The 24,724-nt window shown below is 41.0% G+C and overlaps 1 protein-coding gene across 2 annotated transcripts in view; it reads right to left on the bottom strand.

Moving 5' to 3' along the window:
- The window catches only part of CA10 (carbonic anhydrase 10), a 335,728-nt gene that overhangs the window by 268,493 nt on the left and 42,511 nt on the right, over positions 1 to 24,724 (bottom strand). For both annotated transcript variants that reach the window (XM_074970904.1, XM_074970905.1), the window contains exon 3: positions 12,419 to 12,493. In XM_074970904.1, the coding sequence (XP_074827005.1) occupies positions 12,419 to 12,493 (75 nt within the window). The remainder of the gene's footprint in view (positions 1 to 12,418; positions 12,494 to 24,724) is intronic.

Genomic DNA, 24,724 nt, shown 5'->3' with positions numbered 1-24,724 from the left:
GCCTGATGAAGCAGGAGAGAGATTTTCTTGCATTTTTCCAGTTACATGCATAAGAACTGCTTCATCATCATAACCTAAAATAAAGGCTACAGAAAAAAACACCAAAAGATTCCCAGCAATACAGATTTATTTAATTTATTTATTTTAACACAAACCAGACCTTTACAGTTGCAGGTGATATCAGTGATAACCACCATGAGGTCACTACCTGCACGCAGAAATGTATGAGTGATCCTGGCCTTTAAATGAAAACTTAAGGGGATGCATTCGTCTTGACATGATGACCCTTTTAAAGATCATACAGCAGGGCTTGTTGGTCTTTTACTCTTACCTGTGAGTTCCAACAGAGATGGCATAACATTTAAGAAATAAAAACTGTAGCTATATTTGGAGAACACGATATTTGAAAGGGTCAGGGCTAGAGAAAGAAATGTTTAGGATGACTGAAGAAAATGCTTCTGTCCCAGAGGCAGAGCTGAGACATGCATAATGGCCAACAAATGCTTGCAGCCAGCAAGGTCACTTTGCAGGTTAGATCCCGACTGCTCCACTCCCACACCTCCATCCACAGCAGCTGCACAGGGGACATCCAGAATCCTGCATTCCTTGATCAAGTGGTGAGTGGATGGACGAACAGTCCCTTCGCTACTCATGGAATTAGACAACCTAAAGGGGATGAGGCCCCAGCCTCAGTCTCCCCCTCCTGCACAAGCTGGTGGTTTGGAGACAGTGAATGGGGGAGAACATTCTGTACCACGTTACCTGCCAGAACATACGACTCCTGTCAGAGTCACCAATGCACTCCCTGCAGGCATTGTGCCTGCAGACGCCCTCTGCAAGCAGAATCCCTTCCAGAACTGTTGCACAGGTGCAGTATCCACAGGTCTGCTGCATCCCCTCAACTTTGCCTTTTACAGCTACACTATACCCTCTTTTAGTGCTAAATGGAGCTAGTTTATCAGCAATGTGGGGTGATAAGAGTAAGAATTACTTCTTTCTAAATATGAACCTTATTCACCATTATAATCATTTCACACACACGGTTTAAAAAGTACAGAACATCCAGAGAAGATCAGTTCTGTGACCCTGCCTATAAATACGAGTCCTCAGCCTGGAACACCACGGTATCCTCAAAGGTGCACGTGCCAAACAATGGGGAAGCTTACAATGAGCAAAAGATTCTGCTGAAAGGATGGTGCATAGTGAGATATTTACAATATGTAACAGCCATTTGACAGGGATAATGCGACCACGCACCTGTATTCCCCCATGAACACACACACAATCTTTTTGTGCGTCATCTACACTTCCTGTTATTACTCCCCTTTTATACAAAACTTTCTCCTCTCTACCCCTTGCACCTCTGGGGTTAGGACACCACTCTAAAGCAGCGAGAGCAACTGCAGCATAATAGTGTACCCCAAAAGAGTCCAGCTGGGAGCTCAGCTATGAAGCCGCCTTATTCTAAAAACTGATGCCGGGTGCATAGGAGGCCACAGCTGCCATAGGCATCCCACTATTGGCAGCCTCCTCCGTACAATGGCCTGGGGGAGACTCAGAGCTAATGCAGGGATTGATGCTCTGAAAAAGTTGCGTGGGGGACTCTTTCACGGTAGTATAAAGCTAGCTGGACACTGAGTAGCAGGAGCAAGAAGATCCACCGTGCTAGGGGAGGAGCTGGAAGCCATTGCAGAGGTAGAGAAGCAGGGGAAGAAAAATTAGTATCCTAATAGCTAGCACTGAATCAAAAAGCAGCACATATATAACACACTAGTAAAGTCTGTGCTGCCGTCTCTCTCTAGTGGGTAGTCAATATAAAAGGAAACAGCCGAGTAATCCTGGCAGCTAACAGGACTATCCCTTTAACCAAGTGGTCTGTGCTTCTAAATTTTAATTATGTGCATGAAAGTTGGGGGTTCAGTGCTGCTGACAATCCATGGTGAGGAGTGTTACACAAGCATTTAAGATAAAAAGGGCTGGATTATAAATTTTGCTGAAGTTTTAAGTATTGCTGACTAGCAAAAAATAACCCAAACAAACAGCCAGCTACAGTCTGATGTAAAATATATCTTCTACCATGCAGGGCTCCTTTACACAGTAGTCAGTGACAACATGCTTGTGAGATGGCTGAAATGCCTGTAGTGCTACTGTGTTTGGCAGCGACTTGCAGTTAGACGGGGTTTTGTCTTCTGAGTGGTTTTTTAAACATACAAATCCTATTTCTTACAAGTGCGATTTCCCTTTTAAAAATCAGTTCTGACATTGCTGTTTCCACCATTACTGTAATTGCTAGACAATATTATAGAAAAAAAATATCAAGGGTTGCTGTCCTATGGCTACAAAACAGAAGTTCATCATAGTGAAGGCAAAATTCTCAAGCCCACAGCTAGGCCTCCGTGCTCTAAAAATGTGATCCAGTAAGTCTTTAAAGGGATAAAAGCAGCTGCTCCTTTCCCACAGCTCCCCCTACCACCTGATCTACATCAACACATGTGAAGAGATTACAAACCTGCGCAGTAAAGGAGGTCTGCTGTACTAGCTACACAGCTTGCAAAGATCATCATATCATGCATTACAACAGCATGTTATTTGCATGTAATAATCACTCAGAGAAGCCAGCTTCCTTTATATTTATGCAAATATTGAACTTTACTCCACTTTTGGGTAAAGGCGCTATAGGACAAGCAGCTTTTCAGACAAGCGAAAGGAGAATCCTCAGTAACTCTTTCAACATTTAATATGGCATTTATGGTTTCCTACCAAATCAATACTTTTGCAGTCATACAAAGCAATCAAGCGGACTATGGCGTAAAGCATTATGTCACAATAAAACAGGAGGAAATTTTGACATGGACCTTCTTTTTATTAACTCAGCAGAGAAGAGTCCTAAAGCAGAAAACACGATTGTGATTCTAATCCCAAACATTCTGGGTTTACACCAGCAACTTCAGTCTAAGTCTGTGTAAACGCTAAATTAAACTACATCAAAGTAAATCACTGATTTACATCTGCATAAGGACCAAATCCAGCAAACTGCTGAGCACCTTCAACTCCCACCGAGCCAGTTAGATTAATCTACCAGGATCAGGCCCCAGTAGCTCAGAATCTGTCTGCAAGTCAGGAAGCTAATCTTGCTACCAGAGAAATTGCCTTTCTGATCCCATGTACTATTGTGATTGCTCAGATCAGGTGAGACTTTTCTACTGCATTTGAATCCTTGACAACAGCAAGTAGTGCTCTTGATGAGGGTCCCTGGGTTATAGCACTCATTCTCCCCCACCCCCGCCAGCTGTCTACTATAGCCTGAATTTGCGACTTTTTAAGGAAAAATTAAGCGTGTTTTATTTTAAAAATTCACTCCATTTTGTAGGTTCATTTCTAGCAAATCTCCTCCAGACCTCTTCACTCTGCAAAGCATCCCAGTGGGTTTCTGTTGACAGTCTACAAGAAAGAAAAATGCACTATCTTGATTGCTTTAGGCTTTAATTAAGGAATCACTCAACTCAGAGTAAAATTATTCTCATTTCAGGCTCACTTCTCAGCAATGAATATTTAGCTCCACTTTTAAATCTTAAAACACTGATGAGAAGCTTGAATATAGGCTAACACTTAGAGTTGTCTGTATTTGATTGCTTTTAAAAGGGGGGGGGGGAGGACCGATAAGGAATAAGACTTACAGATTTATCTTTTTAATATAATTGTCTGTTTTTTCCAGACATGATCTTGCATTCTTTATGGTCTTCAGTAGGAGATCTGCCTAATAACTGTAACACTGAGTCCGACTTCATTGTCAATTGAAATAAAACACAGATAGCACAAATAGTAGGCAGCAGATTACTTTGGGGATATCTCAAAAGGTCTAGCTCATTATAAAAAATGTTCTCCTATTATTGAGTTATATTCCCATCTGTTTGTTAAATCACACATTTAGATTTATATTTTAAAGACAGATAAATATAGAAAACAACTTCAAATAGTCACATATGTTCAAAATCCTTTAGGTGGTGTGCTGAAAGCAATGGACAGAGTTAATATTAAAATATACTTCTCTCTGTACTGCAGTGTACTGTGGTTACCAGGTCTATCACCAGTTTGTTATGTGATGTTGGGTAAGTCACTTAACCTCTCTGTGCCTTAGGTATCTATCTCTGAAATGGGTATACCTCCCTCATAACGGTATTGTGGGGCTTAGACAGAAAAGTTCAAAATCTATAGTCCTTGCTCTGTGAAAAATCCCACCATCTGATTCAGAATTAGTTCACTGACCCACATACAACTCAGTTTAGTTAGATGATGTATTAACCATGTATGTGGCCCGAAGTGCATCCCATACAACAGCACTTGCTCATGCATGTACAAAAGTGAATTTAAAATGAGAAACAGGCCTTGAACAAACCCTCAGATCCAAACAGCTCCCAAATTTGGGAAAGTTTAGGTGTGAATCTGACGTTTGTGGGGGACCCTCATCTGTGTGCAGGTTGAATAAAATCTCTGTGTCTGGACATTTTATGAAAGGTTTGTTCCCAGTTCCCAATCCTGCAGGATCTTATCACTTGAGTCTCACAAAGGGCAATGGGATGGCTCACACAAAGAGGACTGCATTTTGGTATCCTTGATTAAGATCTGAATTTTTGGTTCGGCTTTCTAGGAAGATATAACACAGGTACCTTCATATCTAAGCCTGTAACATGCCCCCTCACACCTAATTTCCATTCCCCTTCAAAAGTCTCCTGTTCCGTACTGCTCTGAAATAAGCAATTGTGCCCATAATTCTTTTGAAAATGGGTGGCTGATTTTTCACTTATTACAAGTGTGCAATTATCTCTGTATGAATTATTTTCTTTTTAAAACAAATGAGCTTGGATTTCCTCCCCAGTCCTGTTTGTGTCTGAAGAATTAGTTACAAAAAACCTCACAAACTTTTGCTGTAAAATTCACTTCCTCCAAGCTGCCTTTAAGCGACAAGCAAAACTGAAAGATTATTTATACATATTACCCAAAGCACCGATCAATAAGTGAATGATTTCCAGAAACTGTACTGCATCACACAGTGTTCCATTACACCAGCTTCTAAAAAATAGGGCTATTAGTGTGTCACTAAAGAATTATATATATAAGTAGCAGTCAGGATGATTAATTCTTCAAAACTTCTCAGTCTTGTTAATTCTCAAGAGCATGTGCAGATTATTTCAAACACCACTGTTGATCAGAGAGCACGTGTTTGTACTGACAACAAATGCATGAGAAAGTGCAACACTCTCCACTTCTTGAAGGCTTCAAATCAAGACTGGATGTCTTTCTGGCAGATATGCTATTGCCAAACACAAGCAGGCTCATCACATGACAAGTAGATGGAATTCTATGGCCTGCGTTATGCAGGTGGTCAAACTAGATGATCTAATGGTTGCTTCTGGCAATGAAATGCAGCCTTCAGAGAACAGGCCAGCACAAGGCATAAGCACCATGTTCACCCTTTCAGAAAGTGTGGGGGGTGTTCAATTAGTTCAATTAGCATTTTGGTTCAATTAGTGAAGACAAGGCTTAAGTGTGACATGGGCCTCAAGTCAGACTTTGACACAGGGTTTCACACATCTCTATAAAGACATTCACTGGCAACTCAAGAATACTGTAAAATAAAGTTTCCAAAGGCAAAATCAGGAACTCTTGGACTGACTGTCTCAACGCAGAACACATGGATGTACCAGGAAGGTTGTAGGTCAGGCTTTGGAAACTGCGCCCAGGACTAACCATTTTTAATCTTCTCCTGGGAAATAGCTACCAACTTTGTGCTTATGCACCTCGTCCTCTCTGAGTATCTCAAAGTGCTTCACAAACATTAGTGATTTAAATCTCACCACTTCCACCGCGAGACAGGTAACCAATATCCCTTTCACAGATGGGAAGCTGAAGCATGAAGCAAACTTCTCCAAGAGAAACAGAGTAAGTCAGTGGCACAGTGAAGAGAAAGACCCAGACCTTCCGACTCCCTATCTTGTGTTTTAACCACCAGATGTTTGCTCTATGCAGAAATGACTCAGGAATAAGGGTTGGTGAACATTCTCTTTGCAGAAGAATATGCAAGGCTCTGTTGTGCAATACCAGAGTCCATAGCAGAGAACAGTCAGGAGTCCCAACGCTCCAATAAGGGCTCCAATGGGACACTATACCTCAGGCAAGCACAATGCCACCAAGAGCCAACAAGACACATGCCCAATGTTCCACATTTGGATTGGGTGTAGCTTTGCTGACTGGTGCAGAGAAGCAACAGGCCATAGTTCTACCACTTTTCGGGAATCTAGTACCAGTGCTGGCATTACCCTTGAGCAGTCCTCACTCCCTTCTACAGTAAAGCAAAGGTCAAAAGTAAGTTTGCTCAAGCTATTTCTACCATCAGTAATCAACATGAATGGATACCTTCTTTAGCTGGATACCTTCTGAAGCCTGTGTGAGGTCGTATACCGAATTAACATCCCAACCAATGGTGAACCAGACTGGGTTTTATGCTTGCACCAGGAGACACAGAGCCAAAAAAACAGCCTCTAATCTCTAGAAATAATGAATAAAGGGAAGTATCTGATACACACTTTCCCTCTTTGTGGACTATCCTAATCACATGTAACCTACAGATATCTGGTCGATATTTCTACTTAAGTTATTGCAGCTAGAAATTCCAATCAAGAATGATAGTCTGGTCTGATTGCTTCTTGGAGAAGTCTGAAAAAAGAACTGCAGTCTGCACTGCCTTCTGTGCTGTCTTGTAAATAAAGAAATTCTCCAATAATTCAATGAGGAACAAGGTATCTTGAAATGGCTCAAAAAACCACTCTGACTCTACTGCATCCATCAACCCTATTACAAAGAAAAAGCCCCAGGGCCTTATTTTGCAGCCCTTGTACAACAACAACTCCCACAGAATTCCCCCCTACCCCCAATTTAGCATAATTCTCACAAAAGAGACCAGATATAGTGGTTGCTATTAAAAAGTCAACACTTTATTAGTGACCATGAAGTGGAACCTAAGAAATGATGGTCACTCCGTATTGGAAAGTAGAGGAAAACAGTGGTGTTTCAGATCTCACTGTGCAGCCACTGGCTTTTTTAATGGCAGTCCTTGCACCTGAATGAGGTGTTACATGTAGGAAATCCGTTCTTAGTAAAATCCAGAATACTCAAATTCTATCTTCCAAATCCAATTTTCAAATTAGGGGTAACACCCCAAAATTCCACTTTAAAGTTTCCCCACATGGCCAATTACAATCCCACCTGGCCTGTTTGCTGATGGTGAGCACTGTTTATTTGATGATGGTGCTACTGAGTAGTAAATGACCTGTAGCTCAAATTTGCAAAACTAACCATCAGACAGCTCTATAAACAGGCCTTCAGGTTTTCCCACTATCACCATCATATAAAGGAGATGTGTGAGCTCATAGTCCTAACCCAGTGTTCTATATAAATACTGTTTACAAACGAATATCAATTTATGAATGAAGCAACTAAAGTTGTAGACACAACTGCTGATATGTGTTGGCTCAAACAGATAGTGTTTTTAAATGAATGCACTATGGAGAAATCCACAATTTTTACACGTCAACTCCAAACCAGAGAATGTATCCCCTGTCACCAGGACCAATTAGAAATGCCCAGATTTCTGTTTTTCTATTTTTCTTTAACATGAATTTATTCCTGAAAAAACAAAAAAAATCAGATGATATAGTTCTAGACTATGACTAAAGGTGTGCACTGGCAACAGGTATCTACCCATAGTGTATTTACTTTCACCGATATTTTGAAGAGCAGCTGCACTTTCATGAGCACAAGAACAGTTACTCTCATTCTCACCTCTACAGATGCCCCTTCTCTGAAAAGGTTGCTTGTTGACCAAATTTTCCTTTCAAATCAAGGGGGGGGGGAAGTGTCTCATTACCAAGTGATCTGAAGTGAAGTCTTCAAGACTCACACAAACAAATTAACTAGCTTTTCCTAAAGATGCCATTTGACACATACAGTATAATAGCAACAGACTTGGCGCAGTTTGGTGTTAAATGTAATGGCACACATTCATAAACCCGTGTTGCCCCCCAAACTGCAGTACAGTATAAGAAAGAAAAAGAACATGGCATGTAAGCAAAGCTCACTGGTAGACAGTTATGTGGACTTTTCCCTATATTTTATTTATATATATATATATATATATATATAATTACACACACACACACACACATATAAAGGTAACAGTGGTCCTGAACATTGCGTTCAAGCAGAGTGTAACACTAGAGAGGAAGCAATGGAGAAACTGGCAACTGAAGGAGATAATATTTTTTTATGGATCTAGGTCCTTTAAAAAGGAAAAAAACTGACAAACGTTCTGACTTATTTGAATGCATTGCCTTCTTTTCCAGAAGGGACTAGATCCTGGATTCCCAAGCAAAGTCCATGTCCATCTGTCTTCTAGATATCTAATATACTTATATGACCCCCATTTCTGTATTATCTGAGTTCCTTATAGTCTTTAGTGCATTTATCCTCACAACACCTCTGTGAGGTAGGAGTGCTATTCTCCCCATTGTACAGATGGAGAATTTGAGGCGTGGAGAGATTAAGTGACTTGCCCCAGGTCACAGAGGAAGACTGTGGCAGAGCAGGGTCTTGAACCCAGGTCTCCCTGGTGCTAGACTAGTTCCCTAACCACTGTGCAACATAACTCTGCAGAGAATCCTCCTACTGGAGGAACAGCACTAGTGCTATTAGTAAGCCCTCATAATCTAATAGAAGCTGCAACACAAGGCAGGGATTTTGGCAAGTGGATCATCACAATCACAAACCCATAGTCACTGAAGCTGTGGCTCGTCCTTCCACAAACCCTTTCACACAGTGCTGTGAGAAAGCTGCAGTGGAGACCAGAGTGAGCAGAATGCATACACCACACACATAGGGTAGCATAAAGGTTCTGCTGTGCTTAGGGCCTTCTGGAGCTGGAATGAAGGAGGTGGGGCAGGATTTGCTTCAAAGATATTCATTAGAGTTTCTGCTAAACCAAAATTGCTGGTGCTATTTTAGTGCTGTGGAACTAGTTCATAATGGCAGCAAAACCAAAACAAACTGTCCACATCAAATAATATTTATTATCATGTGTGTGTTTACAGAAAACTTATGTTACAAAGTTTTCTTTGCATTCCTGACTCTTTCCAGCATGTAACATCAAAAATGCGTAATGTGGATTATGATGCAAATATCCCAGGCATAAAGAAAAAAGTCTCCTCCCCTTTTCCATTCTTGCACCTTCTTTAAAGTTGAATGTACATTAGTTCTTGAATTACGTTAAATTTCAGAGCATTTCTCGCTTTCTATTTTGTTTGCTTTATTTTAAATCCCAACAGATTTTTGGTTTTTAGAAAGGGGTGAAGGAAAAAAGAGGCGCCTTCTGTGGGATGGTCTGTAACCCTCTGAAGCAACGCCAAACATGGACTATAAAATATGGTTCAATTTTAAGAAGTACTCACCAAAGATAAAACTGTGTAAGAGCTAGAGCACGAATGCGGACTATCTACTGTACTAAAACAGGGCCCTACTTAAATACATCTGAAACAGAATATCACACTGAAAGATTTATGACCAGAATATTCTAACTTGGGTGTTTTATGTTAGCCTCCTAAATGCACATTTAGGTCCCTAAACAGATATCAGAGGCAAAATTTTTCAGTGCTGAGCACGTCTGAAAATCAGGCCTCTAATTTCAATTCAGGCACCTAAATATGCATTTGAAAAGCCCATCTTTAGACATCAACATTTGAAATCATGGACATAATTATTTGGAGCTCTCTGACTGATGTCCTCATTAGCTGGCTGATAATAAATACAGTATGTGACAAAGTATGATCCACGGTAACATTTTAAAGAGATACTAAGTGACAGAGCAGCCTAAATCCCCCATGTTCAAAAGCCATTTAGACACTTATGAGCCTCAATCCCACTGAAAATCCATGGGATTTAAGCTCTCGAGTCACTTGGAAAAATGGAACTTGGACACGTTTGAAATTTTGATTTTTTCTGGAACCCCCAATAAGATTTTGCAGCGTTGAGGTGTCAAGTTTCAGGAAGAAACCTGGCAGTCTTTCCATAACCAGTGCACTTAAGTGATCTGTGCTGCTTTACTTTCCCGTGTGCTATTTCAATGAGCCATTAAACGTAACAGTTCATATTTGTCTCTCTGGGCCACATTTATTTTTTCTGATGACACATTCTTGGTTAAGTTCAATCTTCAACATTTTTTGAATATTTAGGGGATTTGTTAAATAGGCCAAGACCTCCAGATGCTCTCTCCATGCTGTTCTGGCAGCTCTTACCTCTTTGTGTCTCCAGCTATGACCATCTCCTCCTGATTCGGCTCTGGGTATTTGGAAGGCTCTCTGGATTAGATATTTTGAGCTCTTAAAGACTGAAACCTCACCAGTATGTAACAGCATTATTTGGCTTCAGAACAAACTGGTTTCTTTACATGAATTAGTTTATTAGCAATTAAACTAGATCAACTCAGAGAAGCTAAACTGGAATGCTTAGAAAGTACAGAATGGCAGAGTCTCATTCTTAACAATTTCCACATACGTATTGGGAAGAGAACCATCCTACAATCTATTATGGACCTGGTAGGCAATCTGCATTGTAGGGAACGCCAAGTTGACATTCCCTGCTGAATACAGGTTGTTATAACTTCCAAGTTGTTTTTCATTACTGACCTTAGCATCTGAGTATGCATAACAATATAGTTCAAGGTACTTGACAGTCCAGAAAAAACTTCCAAGAACTCCCAAAAGTTGCTTTACACCACATCAGTATGTAATTAGGTTTAAAGTCCGCAGATGCTGCTCTGTGTGGTGCATGGATTTCATGACCAGAAATCCCTGGTTTAATAGGTTTGGTTTCATTTATACTATCACTTATATCAAGATAACTTAGCACCCTTGGGATGTTATTTCTAATCTGATCCTCAAATCATAGCTGTTGCCATAACAATGGAGAAATCTGATGCCTGATCAAGAAGAAGAAGAAAAAAAAAAACCACCCTGCACTACGTGAGATTTTCTAGCTCTCTGAGAAAAAGGTGTAGGTGGAAGTTTTGATACTATGATAGTGTCATAAAACACTGTCCCTGCTGTGACCTGATTCCATCAGAAAAATGTGGGTAGACATATATTTCAATCATATTTAAAAAAAAAAAAACCCAGACCAACACTTAAAATAAATAAGTAACAATAATGGTAACAGCTCGCATTTTAGCCACCTACTTCATACCTTCGTCCACCGTGATAGCAGGAGATTAAAGAACTGAACTATAATGAACACCCCTACTCCATGAACCATTTATCTTACCCTACTATTAAGTCTCCAGTCCTGCTGAACTAACAATTACAGAAGCAGCACATATATCAGACTGTTCCATCAGTAGCATCATTAGTTAAGTGCCAGTCATTAGAAGGAGTTTTAGCTGTTTCGAGGTAAACATTTCCTGAGGTTGTTGCATCAAATACAGGTTAAAATGGTCACACTTGCTAACAGAGATAAATCCTGCAATTTTCACTCTTCCCTTCCCACCCAGTTATCATGCACATGTCAACCACTGAACAGCCCACAACATGTCATATGTATTTCTACATATATAACAAAGTTAGGAGAAAGAAAAATTCTCATCTTTAAGCTTAAACTACTTACAGTATCTTACCACTGGGGCCTCCACTGAAGCCTTATCCCATTATTCTGACTACACTGCACCTTTGTGTCTCTGGGTTACTTTTATGTTTTGCTTATACCTGGACTCAGCTAATTTGAATTTTACTTTTGTCTATATTCCCAAGGTGCTACTTGCTTATAGCCATCTAGCCTGTTCTACGCTCACATTGATTGTTTAATGATAACTAATGTAATCACTTGGCAGAACTGCCTTACTCCAGTGAGGGCTGCAGCTCCACACTCCTTTTCCACATTGTTCTTTTTTTACTGAAATAAACGACACTTGCATAATAAAATACTGGACGCTTACATGTTAGGGTGATGTTTTCCTCACTTTGCCTTTGTTAGTTTATTATTAGGTGTGTAGAAATTGCTTTGCCTAACAGAGTCTTGTATCAATAAGCTAAATTCAACCAATTTACAGTCAGACTTACCAGTCCCCTCTTTTCTTCACAAGTAACCAAATGAAGTTTTGGAACAGTAACATGAGAACAGTCACCAGCAAGAGATAACAATGGCATCAGTAACTGTGCATCTTCTGCTGAAGAAGAGAGCAATGTTCTTCAGCAGATGCACCAATAAAACCTTTACATCATTCACTCTAATGCGTTGGTGTGTACAGATGTATTTGTCCACTGTGCGATGTAAAAACAAAACCATATATTAAAAGCTAGGACTGTAAAATTGCACTTACCTGGAACAAAGCTTCCCTGGACCACCTCTTTATAGGCCCACCAGCCCTCATGGATTTTTGGTGAATTCTGTTGAGCTGGAAGGAAACAACCAAAGAAACCATAAAACATTAAGAAAACCTCAATGCTACAAGGTTTCAGAGTAGCAGCCATGTTAGTCTATATTCGCAAAAAGAAAAGGAGTACTTGTGGCACCTTAGAGACTAACCCATTTATTTGAGCATAAGCTTTCGTGAGCTACAGCTCACTTCATCGGCTTTTGCTCAAATAAATTGGTTAGTCTCTAAGGTGCCACACGTCCTCCTTTTCTTTTTTCAATAATACAAGCAATTTCAAAACTCTAAAAAAATAACAAATCTATAGTGACCTAAGACGTCACAGCAGTCATTACGCTGCATACGATGGACACTCAGAACTTCCTGGCAGCAGTGGAGCTAAAACTCCGATTGTCCTGTGCAGATCCCTACTACCTAAGCTAACAGAGGACCTCTGTTAGCAATATTGAGTCTGTCACACACAACTGAGCAGTTCTGAATCCACATCCACCAGAGAACATTGGCGTGACTGAATTTTATATATACACACACATCCACACTACTGTATTTAGTTCATTACAATATTACATCTTAAAGAATTTGAAAGTGCTTCACACACGTGTATTGCTTCATATAGAACCACCAAAATTCAGCCTCTTCTGGGCTGGAGGAAAGCAACGTGTGGAGAACTATGGGTCAAGAAAAATTATTAAAGAATGGCCCATTGTCTCTGTATAGCTATGTCTGTTATGTTCAGAATCTTCCAGGACTTTTCAGTTAATCATTCTGAGAAGCATTATACCATTTGAAACACAGTTTTCACATGTTCATAGCACCAAAAAGTAATTCGTATCAAACATCCAGTTTTAATTTAAAACGATGGGGTGGCAGCAAACGTCATGTTTGTTCCATTATTTTGCAAGGTGGGGGGGCTAGCTGGGGGCAGGGAGGGAGATCAGCTAAACAGAAAGAAAAGGGAAGAAGGGTAAGAAGAACAGGGCAGAGGAAGAGTGGCAGGTGTGAAGTGATGCTGAAAGTGAAAAGACTGAGGTGAGGGAGAGGAAGAAGGAAGGTTGGAGCAAACAATCAGCACAGGGCAGAGGAAGTCAGAAAACATTTTACTGTTTTGACTGGAATGTCCTGAGGGCCCAAGGTCCCTTCTTTAGCTGCTTGTGGGGCCTACTGGCTCACGCCTCTGCCTGGCTTCTGTTTGCTGTGGTCCACAAAGCCACATGGTGGGAGGGGCGGGGGGAGGAGGGAAGGCAGCAGCTGGGTCATTGTACTGCCAGAGTGTGCATGAGGGGTCTCCCCTACACAGTTCTCGGTGCTGGGAGGGGAGGGGTGGCCTCAGCTGTGCCCAACTTTACACCGCTCTCAACCCTGACCCAGTGCAGCCGTCCCTTCTTTGGCTGCTTCTGGTCCTATAGGCTGTCATACATAATGATGCACCCCATCACTGGCTCTTATCACACGTACAAATGAAAATACAGTTCAAAATATATTAATCAGTCTAGAATAGCTAGAAATGTACAGATCCACTCCACCCAGATAATTAACCACACCAAGTCATAAGCATGATTTTTTTTTTTAAAGTGTCCCACCCTCTCTTCCTAACATAGGCCCCAACCCTGCCAACACTTACATCTATACTTGACTCAAGCATATGGAGTAGACCCACCAAAGCCAATAGGACTACTTATGTGAATAAAGTTAAGCACATGCATAACTCTTTGGCAGGGCTGGGCCTAAATCTCCTCCATCGAATTAGTAAAGGAGCATCGTTCATCATCTGCAGTCATTGGATATTTCAGTCCATGTATATTTGTCTAAGTTGCTTCAGCTTTGTTAGCGGTGGTTGCAAGAGATCCCTATGCATTGCCCCTCCTTTTTTGGGGGCGGGAGGGACTGTAATAGATGCAAAGATCCTTGTCACAGTTTGCTTCAGATTCTGTCGAACATGAGGTGGGGACACAACAGATTCCATAAATCCCTATCTACGGAAGCTGTCTCTGAAGAACTAGTTCAAAGCTCTTTATCAGGTAGAGACAAAGGCTGCAACAGATCCAGTATCACTGGGAGGATGGCTTTGTGCCAAAGGAGGTGAGGGAGGAGTCGTACAGTAAGAGCAATATCCTAGGAGCTCTGCAATACCATGCACTCTATCAGCATGCACAAATGCACTCCAGTTGTCTTATCTGTACTAGCCCCCACCCTTTGTTTTTAATTTGCTTTAATGCTTGATAGTACTTACCCTATTTATCAAATTTTGAGAACAAATACTACCCAGATAGCAACAGTTTTTAACCAATGTGATTCTTTGGCTGGAACCAATTTTAACTTATAAGATTTAGTTAAACTAGTAAGAGGTACACGAGGAAAAGACAAATAACTTTTGGTTTGATTGTCCTGGGCCTTCATCTGTGGGGTGAGGAGCAGCCCCATCTCTCGTTGAATTCAATCAAGGTACTGCGGTGATAGGGATGTCTACATACCCACAACACCATGGTATCTGATAGCATCACAAACATTAATTACAGCACCAGAGTTTCATTATTCCTATTACTTAGGCTGTAAGCACTTTGGGGGCACAGACTGTCTTTTTGCTATGCATTTGTACAGCGCCTAACATAATGCAGCCCTGATCTACGACTAGAGCCCTTAGACAACAACAATATAAATATTAATTTTATACATAGTTAAACCGAAGGACAGAGCTATAATGGCCAAAGTTTTCAAACCTGGATGCAAAAGGTTACGCTCCTAAATAAAACTGGTCTGATTTTCAAAAATGCTGAACACCTGCCGATCCCATGGACTTCAATGGGATTTATGCGTGTTCAGCACTTCTGAAAATCAGGCCACTTCTAATTAGCTGTTTAAAGGATGCATTTAAGAGCTGAAATTGAGGCACCCATGTGTGAAAACTCTGGCGTTAGTGACTGGTCTGAAGTCACAGAGGAACTGACACCTCCTGAGTCCTAGGTCAGTGTCTTATCCACAAGACCGTTACTCCTCTTAGTAAGCAAATTAGAATTGCACTGAAGTTTATCACCACAGTGTGAACTCTCTGTCAACTAAAAAAGAACATGTTCAAACTGCATGGACAGGTACAAAAAACAAACTTGTATTTCATTTCAATAGTTATTCCAAAAGATGAAGCCTAACACTTAAATGTTCCTGACCTCAAGTATTTTCATAGACTCAGAGTATTATGGAAACCTCAGCTATTCAGTGTACCACTAGCTTATATTTTGCTGTAGATAGTTTATTCTGAAGCCCTTGCACTATGAGTGACAACTTCTGAAAGTAAACACGCAGTCACAAAGAAATGCTGGAGTTAGCAGCTTTCTGTTATAATTTCATCTTGAGTTCAGATATTTTATACAAGAGACTCAATCACCCCTGAGAAAATTCTAAGAATCTAATGACAGTACACTTGTTGATTAAAAATTACAAAAAGAGGTCATAACAATCTGACTAAAAAGTATAGAACATGAGAATCATTACACACTGTTCTGTCAGTCATAAGCGGTATTTATTTGGTTTCTCTTGACAATTTGAGTGACTGATTGCAAACAGCAGAAACAAGAGTAAAACCAAATTCTGTCTTTGTCCATATCATTAACTGAGATCTTCTGGTTATGAGAAACCAAAGCACAGCCATTATAGCATCGGAACTGTGTGGGTACCCAGGGTTCTTGCAGTATTGGGGCTGTGTCAGTACGACAGGAAACATTTAACTGGAATTGCTGTTCCACTGTGCACTCTTTACATTTTATAGATCATCATCATTCAACATTTCTATTGGAGTCTAGAAACCTCAAACCAGGTGGGGCTTCATTGTGTTAGGCACTGTAAAAACATATAGACAAAGACAGTACAACAATTGTTAGCTCACTGGGGCAGGCACTATCTGGATATCAAGTATTCAGATCATAAACATTATCCCTGATCCTGCAGTCTGATCTGTACAGGAGGACCCCATGCCTGTGTATTCCAGAAGATCTGGAGTGGCGGTCCATATGGGCAGAGGGTTCCGACCTACGTATATCAGATTGCAGGACAGATGCCTCACTAGGGTCAAGCTATGTCACTATTTGGATGAAGACCTCCATAAATTCACAGCAGCTACAAGAAGCTAGAGACACCGTCCATCAGAAGATGTTCTTGCCTCCAAGTCAGCACAGAACAGTTCTCCCCATTGGTGCTAAGGCGTTCTGAGAGCTGCTGTTGGTAATGCCTTTCAGAGAAGATCTAATAGCACGCTATTAACCATTATTAAAAATTCCATGATGCTTCAGCAAGGGTAGAGGGAGTTCCAAACCAAATCTAGGAATTATTCCACCTATTTAAAATCCCACTGCAGTTTAAAATTATGCTGAAGCGTCACCGTAGCATTATTATACACAGCTGAACAGTTTCCCAGAGAAGGTTGCATTTCAGTAATGGATGAAGTAATATATACACAGACACACTTTATAAAGATCTTGGGGATGAAGGGCACTATATAAATGCAAATTTTTTATTATAACCAATATAGGTACACAGAGCAGAGAAACCACCAATCTTACCCATTTTATAGCCAACCCTAAAGTTGTATGCAGTGATCCATTTCAGACCATCCAGAAGGGGGGGAAAGAAAAGAATAATTGTTTAATAGAATCATCAATACCATAAAACTAATGTACCAAAAACACACTGATTCTGTTGTGACGCCCCCTCCCTTCCATTTAATAAAGCTAATACCAGAAAAGGTAAGATATTTGCCCTCCTTTTAAACTTTTCTGCATTAGCATGGAAAGCCATCATTCTCAGCTGTGTGAAATGAACAAGAAAACTAGGTTATCAAGGCTTTGTACTAAATAACTGGATGTCTGTGCAGCTGTTTCAGCTACAGTAGAAGGGCATGACCTGGCATCACTCTGTGTATTCCACAGATATCAGATCTTTATCAGTTCAGCACACATGAAAATTACACGTATAAAAAGTAATTTAGGAAGCAAGTGTGTTGAGATACCATATCACAGACATTTAAAACATCCGAGATAAGGCAAGAGCATTGCTGGGGCCATTGTTGTATTATGGCAGTCTGTAGCCACCAAGGAAATCAAGAGGAAGGCAGTAGTGCTGCTGTCAGAGGGCAGCTGGAAAGACAATCCCCAGCGCCATGTTCTTCCTAGAACCCTGAAACCTCAACATTTAATACCAGTTCAGGCAAAACATCATTCAAAAATTATGCAGAGAGTCACTGAACATGACTTTGCACTCCGCAGCACAGCTAAAGTAAGCCCTGGTGCCAGAGACCTGTTTTGACAGATCCTACAGGGACTTGCAATGGAATGGAAAAAAACAGACTCATGAAGCCTTCATTTCAGAGCGAAGGAGAAAAAAATAAAAGTGTTCCAAAACCCTTCCCTCCTAACCCAACATGCCAATTAGCATGAAGCAAAAGGTCTTATTTGATAAGCAAGATTTCAGAGTAACAGCCGTGTTAGTCTGTATTCGTAAAAAGAAAAAAGAAAAGGAGTACTTGTGGCACCTTAGAGACTAACCAGTTTATTTGAGCATGAGCTTTCGTGAGCTACAGCTCACTTCATCGGATGCATAGCATATCGTGGAAACTGCAGAAGCTTCTGCAGTTTCCACGATATGCTATGCATCCGATGAAGTGAGCTGTAGCTCACGAAAGCTCATGCTCAAATAAACTGGTTAGTCTCTAAGGTGCCACAAGTACTCCTTTTCTTTTTTCTTTTTTTGATAAGCAAGGAATCTGTTCTTTATTTTTGAAACTTAATCACACCCAAAACTGGATTAGTAATGCAACTGTGCCGTAAACACAGCATTGTAAAATAAAGATGAACAGGCATATGGACACTCCAAGCTGGGAATCCTATCTGTGATACTTACACCTGATGCACATCCAGTATGCGGTCTCTATGCTACCTATAGTCATGCCCATCTGACATGATGGCCTTGCGCCGCTCAGAAACAGATTTGACTTTATAGTTTAGGGATTACTGCCAAGGAATGAGGCTTTTTACATCTGTAGCATACATGATGCTGCAAATAGCATAATTCCCTCAGTGTGCCTCATTTAATCCACTCGAAAGAAAAATGGAAATGTATGACCCCCCCCCCATACTTTATCACAACTCCTACACTGCTGTGTCACATAAATGAGACCCCTGGGTTTATTTATTTAGGTATTTCTAGGTTTCCATTGCCATGGTAATTAAGACACTTCATTTCATACACTGCTTAAATGCACATGATCATGTCTCGCCCGAGTGGTTGGCCCTTATAAATGATAAAGGACTGCTACTTACTTAAAATTAAACGAGTCACTCCTTTAAAGCTCAGTTTTTGCCACTGATGGTCCCAGATTCCATCCCCCCCTTGCATTCAGTGTTTTGCACTATTTAATTTATTGAAAGACTCTATACAATTATATAAATTTTATATATATATACATACACACACACACACACATGCACTGCGCACACATCCTGCATACATACACAATATGTGGAAACATCCAAAACTGCACAGTTCAAAGGAATCAATCCACACATTCAAATTATGGGTACATGAAATTAACATACAAGTCCAAGGTGGGTTTAAGAATAAAGGAAGGAGATGAAAGAAGATGAGACTGTCTGGAATGACAAAGCTTGGCACAATTCTGGCCACTAGTTTATACTTCTGCTATATCTATACTTCCAGGAATTCCTCCATCCACCCTAATTGTTAATTGTTAGTCAGTCTTACTTTGGTCAAAACATCAATCAACTTTCCAACTCCTCAAAAAAAAAAAAAAAAAAAAAAAAAAAGGCCATCTTAACAGCAGGGAATATGGATGTGACCACCAACGTAGCAATAATGTCTTCACCCAAAATATTCCTTGTGCAATCCATTTCTCGTACTTACATAATAAATGCTCCGTTTTATTAAGTTATATAGAAGTACTAAAATTATGGACTGAGTTACTCCCCTTTCCCAACATTAGTTCATTACACTGACTTCTTCAAGCCATATAGACCCTATCGTTTGACAACTCCATAGCATGTGCCCAATTTAAGAATTACATGAGGTCATGTTTGAGTTGTCTGCTTGAAGCGCAGTGCATTTGATGTAACATATTAAGTTAGCTGAAGCCATGTCATAAGGTGTTTGTAGAATTCCTCCTCAGTGCTCACTGATGAAAGCCATATTTAAATTTATTTCCCAACTAAATTTCAGATTACTGTAATTAATGGTGGTGTCGGTTTTATCCATTGTAGGATTGTATTACACACTTCTGAGAATAGCTGCTGCTTTGTGGCATTACCTACACTATAAACATGATGGAGGAGAAAAAGTTTAGAAGGAGATGATGTATTTGTGAGGAAAATTAAGAATCCACAAGTTTTCATTTCTGATGAGTCATCAGATTAGATCTGTGAGCAGATTTCAAAATACCTAAATCAGTATATTGTACAGAACCTTTAGACTTCCCCCCCCATCCTGGGAAGCATCACTGAATCTGTGGGTCCACCATAAAAGCTACTGGCAATTAGGAGAGACCGTCTGCCCCTAGGAACAGATAACGCACAGAAGTATTTTCCCCAAGAGCGCTGCTAGCATCCTTACTGTCGTCTGTAAATGCCATTTGCAGACGCAATCCAAAGTGCTACATTCCTGTTTCCCTTTAAGGGTGACAGAATGTTGCAATGATCTCCATTTGCCACAAAGCTCCCTCTCTTTCTCAGTGTTGACATCAGTGGTCTCTGAATGTAAGTACCTGTGTTGGTATACTGTCATTACATCAGACCCCTTTCAACATCGCAGTGTAGAAGAAGTAGGATATTTATACAGAAGAGATAGGACATACCTGTGGCTTTTATTCATCAGACTACTGCAGATGTATCTCATTTTGGAGTAAAAAGGTATGTTGCATGGGCAACCCCACTTCAGTTACTTCTCCACCCAAACATCCCCTAAGGAACAGTCCAAAGCAGAGGGGAAGGAGGGTAGGTAGTGGAGCACCCGTAAGGGGACGCATCTCAAAGAACTGCAGCTACCACACAAAGCGAAAAGTAACCTCTTCTTCAAGTAGTGTCCCTGTGGTATTCCCTTTAGGTGACTTCCAAGAAGTACCCAGAGCTTCAGAATAGAGTCCAGAACTGAATACTACAGAACCAAGTGCTCCATCAGGTCTGACAGCATGAATCAGGGCAGAACGTTTCAAAAACGTGGTGAAACCCATGTAGCGGCCCTATATATTTCAGATGCTGGTACATTCTTCAGTAACGCCACAGATGTAGCCTGTGATCTGGTTGAATGTACTATCACCCTTGGGGGTGGGGGAGAATGAATGTCTGAAGCATTATAACAACTGATAATACATCCAGATGTTCATCTTGATAGTTTCTGAGTAGAAATGAAGGAAATGAAGAGCCTAGATGACTTCTTAAATGGCTTGGCCCTATCTAAGTAGAAGGCCAACAACATTCTAAACACACACAGTATGTAAACAGGATTCCTGTAGAGAACTATGTGGTTTTGGAAAAAACACTGATAGATGATGGGACTGATTGAGGTGGAACTCCAGAAGAACCTTAGGTAAGAAGTTAGGGTGTGGATGTAAAGAGCCATTTTCTTTAAAGAACACCATAAAATGGGGGGTGGGAATCTGCCTTCAAGGCTTCAATCTCCCTGACCCTATGGGCCAATGTCGTAGCTACTAAAAAGGCTGTCTTCATAGATAAACCAATGGGAACCTGTTCCCAGTTTCATCTGAGTGGAGATCTCATAAGGTAACTGAGTATCAGGTTGAGGTCCCAGGTCGGAGTTGGGTTTCTGATCTGTGGATAGAGATTCCCCAAACCTTTAAAAAACCTAGATGATACCAGGTGATCAAATATGGAGAATCCTTCTACTGGAATATAAAAGGCTGCTACTGCAGCCAAACGGACTTTACTTGAACTAACTGATAACCCTGATTTCTTTAGGTCCAACAGATAATCCAGAATGACTGAAAGTGGCACTGACTCAAGCACGAGGCAGTGACCACCACAGGAAGAATCTCTTCCATTTTTGCAGGTAAGTAGTGTGGGTTGATCCCTTACTATTCAGTAACACCTTTTGTACTTCTGTGGAGCAGGAAGATTCTAACCCTGTGAACCAAAGAGGAACCATGCCCTGAGGTGGAGAACTACTAGGTTGGGAATGAAGCACACAACCCGCATTCTGTGTCAGAAGATGAGGAATGGTGGGGTGTTTGGACGATGGTTAGACAGAGAGGTGAAGTAGGTAAGAGTACCAAGTTTGTCTCACCCAAGTCAGAACTATAAGGATAAGATCGGACAGGCCAGAGCCAGAGTTATCACCCTTAGCAGCAGCAGCAGTGTTAGAGGAGACACACAGAACAGACTCTTCTTCCAAGATTGATTTTCTCTCTTCTATCTCCTTTCTCCAGTGAAGGAATTATAGCTGCCAGAGTTAGCATCCTGAACTTTTGAGATTTTACAAACTTGCTTAGAAGTCTTAGATCCAAGATCAGACTCCAACCTCCATCTTCCTTTGAGACAAGGAAATACTTTGAGTAAAATCCCTTGCCCTTGTGAGGAGGAGCAACTGGCTCTAAAGCTTCTAACTGAATGAGAGTTCACTTCTTCTCTCAATAAAAGCATGAGAGAGATCCCTGAAGAGGGATGGGGGAAGGGAGTGGAAGGGAGGGACTGACATAAAATGGATGGCATAGCCCAATGTCATCATCTCCATGACCCACTTGTCTGTAGCACTCCATCTTCGAGAATGTTGGAAATAGGCAAGGTGGTTTCCCAAGGAGGATAGGAGAGCTAATGGAAACAGCTGTAAATCCAGAGATGTGGCAGAATTCAAACCCTGGACCAACCCATCATAACTGTTGCTTTGAAGGTGGCTGGGTGATCATGGAGGATGGTTGGACAACCTTCTTCCTCTGAAACCGATGTCTCTTTCTGGGAAGGTTCAGTGGATCTATGGAACCCAGAAAACTGAGCAGGATGAAATCTCTGGGCAGTCTATGACCTACTAAACCTTTTCTCACTTGTAGGTGTACATATGCCCCGAGACCATAACGTAGCCCTAGAGTCCTTTAGAGTGTGCAAAGATTCATCCCATTGTTTCCGAGAACAGTAAACGACTGTTCAAGGGAAGGTCCTCCATGGCATATTGTACTTCTCTCCGAAATCCCAAAAGATGTTGCCATGATGCCCTGCATGTAACCACTGCCGGGCAGATGAACCAGTCAGTAGTGTCTGCTGCATTTAAGGATGCTTGAAGAGCAGTTCTGGCCACCAGTTGACCCCATGAGATGATGAAATGGAATTGCTCCCTATGCTCTTGCGGCAGATGTTCAACCAAAGCTATGAACCTGTTATAATTTGTAAAATTAGATTTTCCCATGACCACCTGATATGGTCATAATCATACTTTATTTTACACAGGGGCTGTGAGGCTAGTCTTTGGAGCCTTATTCTTATTTACACTCATGTCCCTTTACACCACCCAGGCAGAATGCAAGGGGTCTTTAAAATGAGTGTCAATCACACCTGCGCCTGATTTCAGGTTGCTTTACACTGCCAGTGTGTGTTCAATGGGCCCTAGTGTAAATGAGAATCATGCCCATTAATGCTAATAAAGAGTTGGAGATCCTCAGAGGGAAAGTTCTATAGAATTGTACAACACTGCCTTCTTATTACTAGAAATTGCACACATGTACTTTTTTTGGTCTGGTTGGTCACAAGTGGTAGTAAGCACTTTACTCATGCTTAAAAGATACGGTATGTGCCACATCACGTAAATTCTGTGTTAGTACTATTAACAACAAATAAAGCCAAAATTCTTAAATCAAGCTTTTAGCTGGAGAAAGCTGAAAATGCTTTGGACTCAATTCTCCGAGTACTGAAGCATACCACTGAAGTAAAGGACGGATTGCACGGCGGGGTGCACTATTTTATGTCACTGCACCCAATTTAACAAGGAGTCTTGCATACCATTAGTAAGTCCATCTATAAAACATCAAACATTGCCAAAAAGCCACTTTCCTTTTAACGAGGTTCACAAATACATGTGACGGCACAGAAAACAGCAGTTCTCTCCACTCCAAATAATAGTATTTGGGTAACATGGTGATGATATAAAAGTGTTTTTGTAAAGGTCACTTGCAGATATTTTTTAAATTTTAGCCAAGTACTTTAACCAACTTCAACCTAGGCTTCAGAGCCTGAGCTTCAGCCCAAGCCTGAATGTCTATACAGCTATTTTTAGCGCCATAGCATGAGTCACGTGAGCCTAACTCTGTAGATTCAGGCTCTGAGATTCACTTCCACAGCTTTCTGCGGGACACATAGCTGTACCCCTCCTATTTGTGGTGGCAGTGCCTGCATACATCACTACAATAGCCCACCCTGTGTTGTGTAAGGAGGGGTAATGCCTAACGAATGAGAATTTATTCAATCATGCCTAGAGTTAATGTCTGAAAAGCTTTGTAACATGATGCTATAAAAGGAAGCTAGGCATGTTTTGGTATCAACTTCACAACAGGCCTGACCTTACAGGGTGCTGAGCGCCCTCAATTCTCATTCATTTCAATGAGGGCTGGGAGCACTCAGCACTTCAAAGAAATGGCCTCAATATCCTTGAGCCTTCATAGTTCAATAAATTATTAATGCTAATTAATAGGACTTCCTTTACAAGGAAACCATTTTAAATTCCTGCCTGAGAGGGCACATGAGCTATTGACATCTTGTCAGAGTTCCGCTCTGCTTTAGTTCTTTCCTTGACAGAGAATATCTTTTTCAATGGGAAAATTATCAACAGCCTATTGCAGCCTTCCATACAAGCAGAAGCGTGCCTCATCTTTTTCAATCTCGTCAACCACAGTGAATGCAGATGGTTTCTTCAGCTGTCCTATAATCTTGTACATAGAATCCATGCATCCATCGCTACTTGGGTAAATTTGGGGGAAAAAAAACACGTTTTAGGATTAATATCAATACTATGGCATCAAAATTAGGCACCCAATCCTATGAAGAGCTGAGTGCCTCACAAAAGGTACCAAGTGCCCTCAAAACCCACAGAAGGTCAATAGCACGTCCACCCATCTCCATGTGGACCAGCTTAGCTCATAAGTAGAGCCCCGCACAGATATAAAATTTGTATCCACATCTGATCCACAATCTGCTGACATGGTCTGTGGATGCAGATAGCCGCAGATTTGCAAGGCTCTAGATATAAAATTTGGGTCCG

This window comes from Natator depressus, chromosome 14 (assembly GCF_965152275.1).
Source record: "Natator depressus isolate rNatDep1 chromosome 14, rNatDep2.hap1, whole genome shotgun sequence".
Taxonomy (NCBI): Eukaryota; Metazoa; Chordata; order Testudines; family Cheloniidae; genus Natator; species Natator depressus.
Note: the sequence above shows the minus strand (reverse complement) of the source record. Positions and strands in the feature narration are given on the sequence as shown.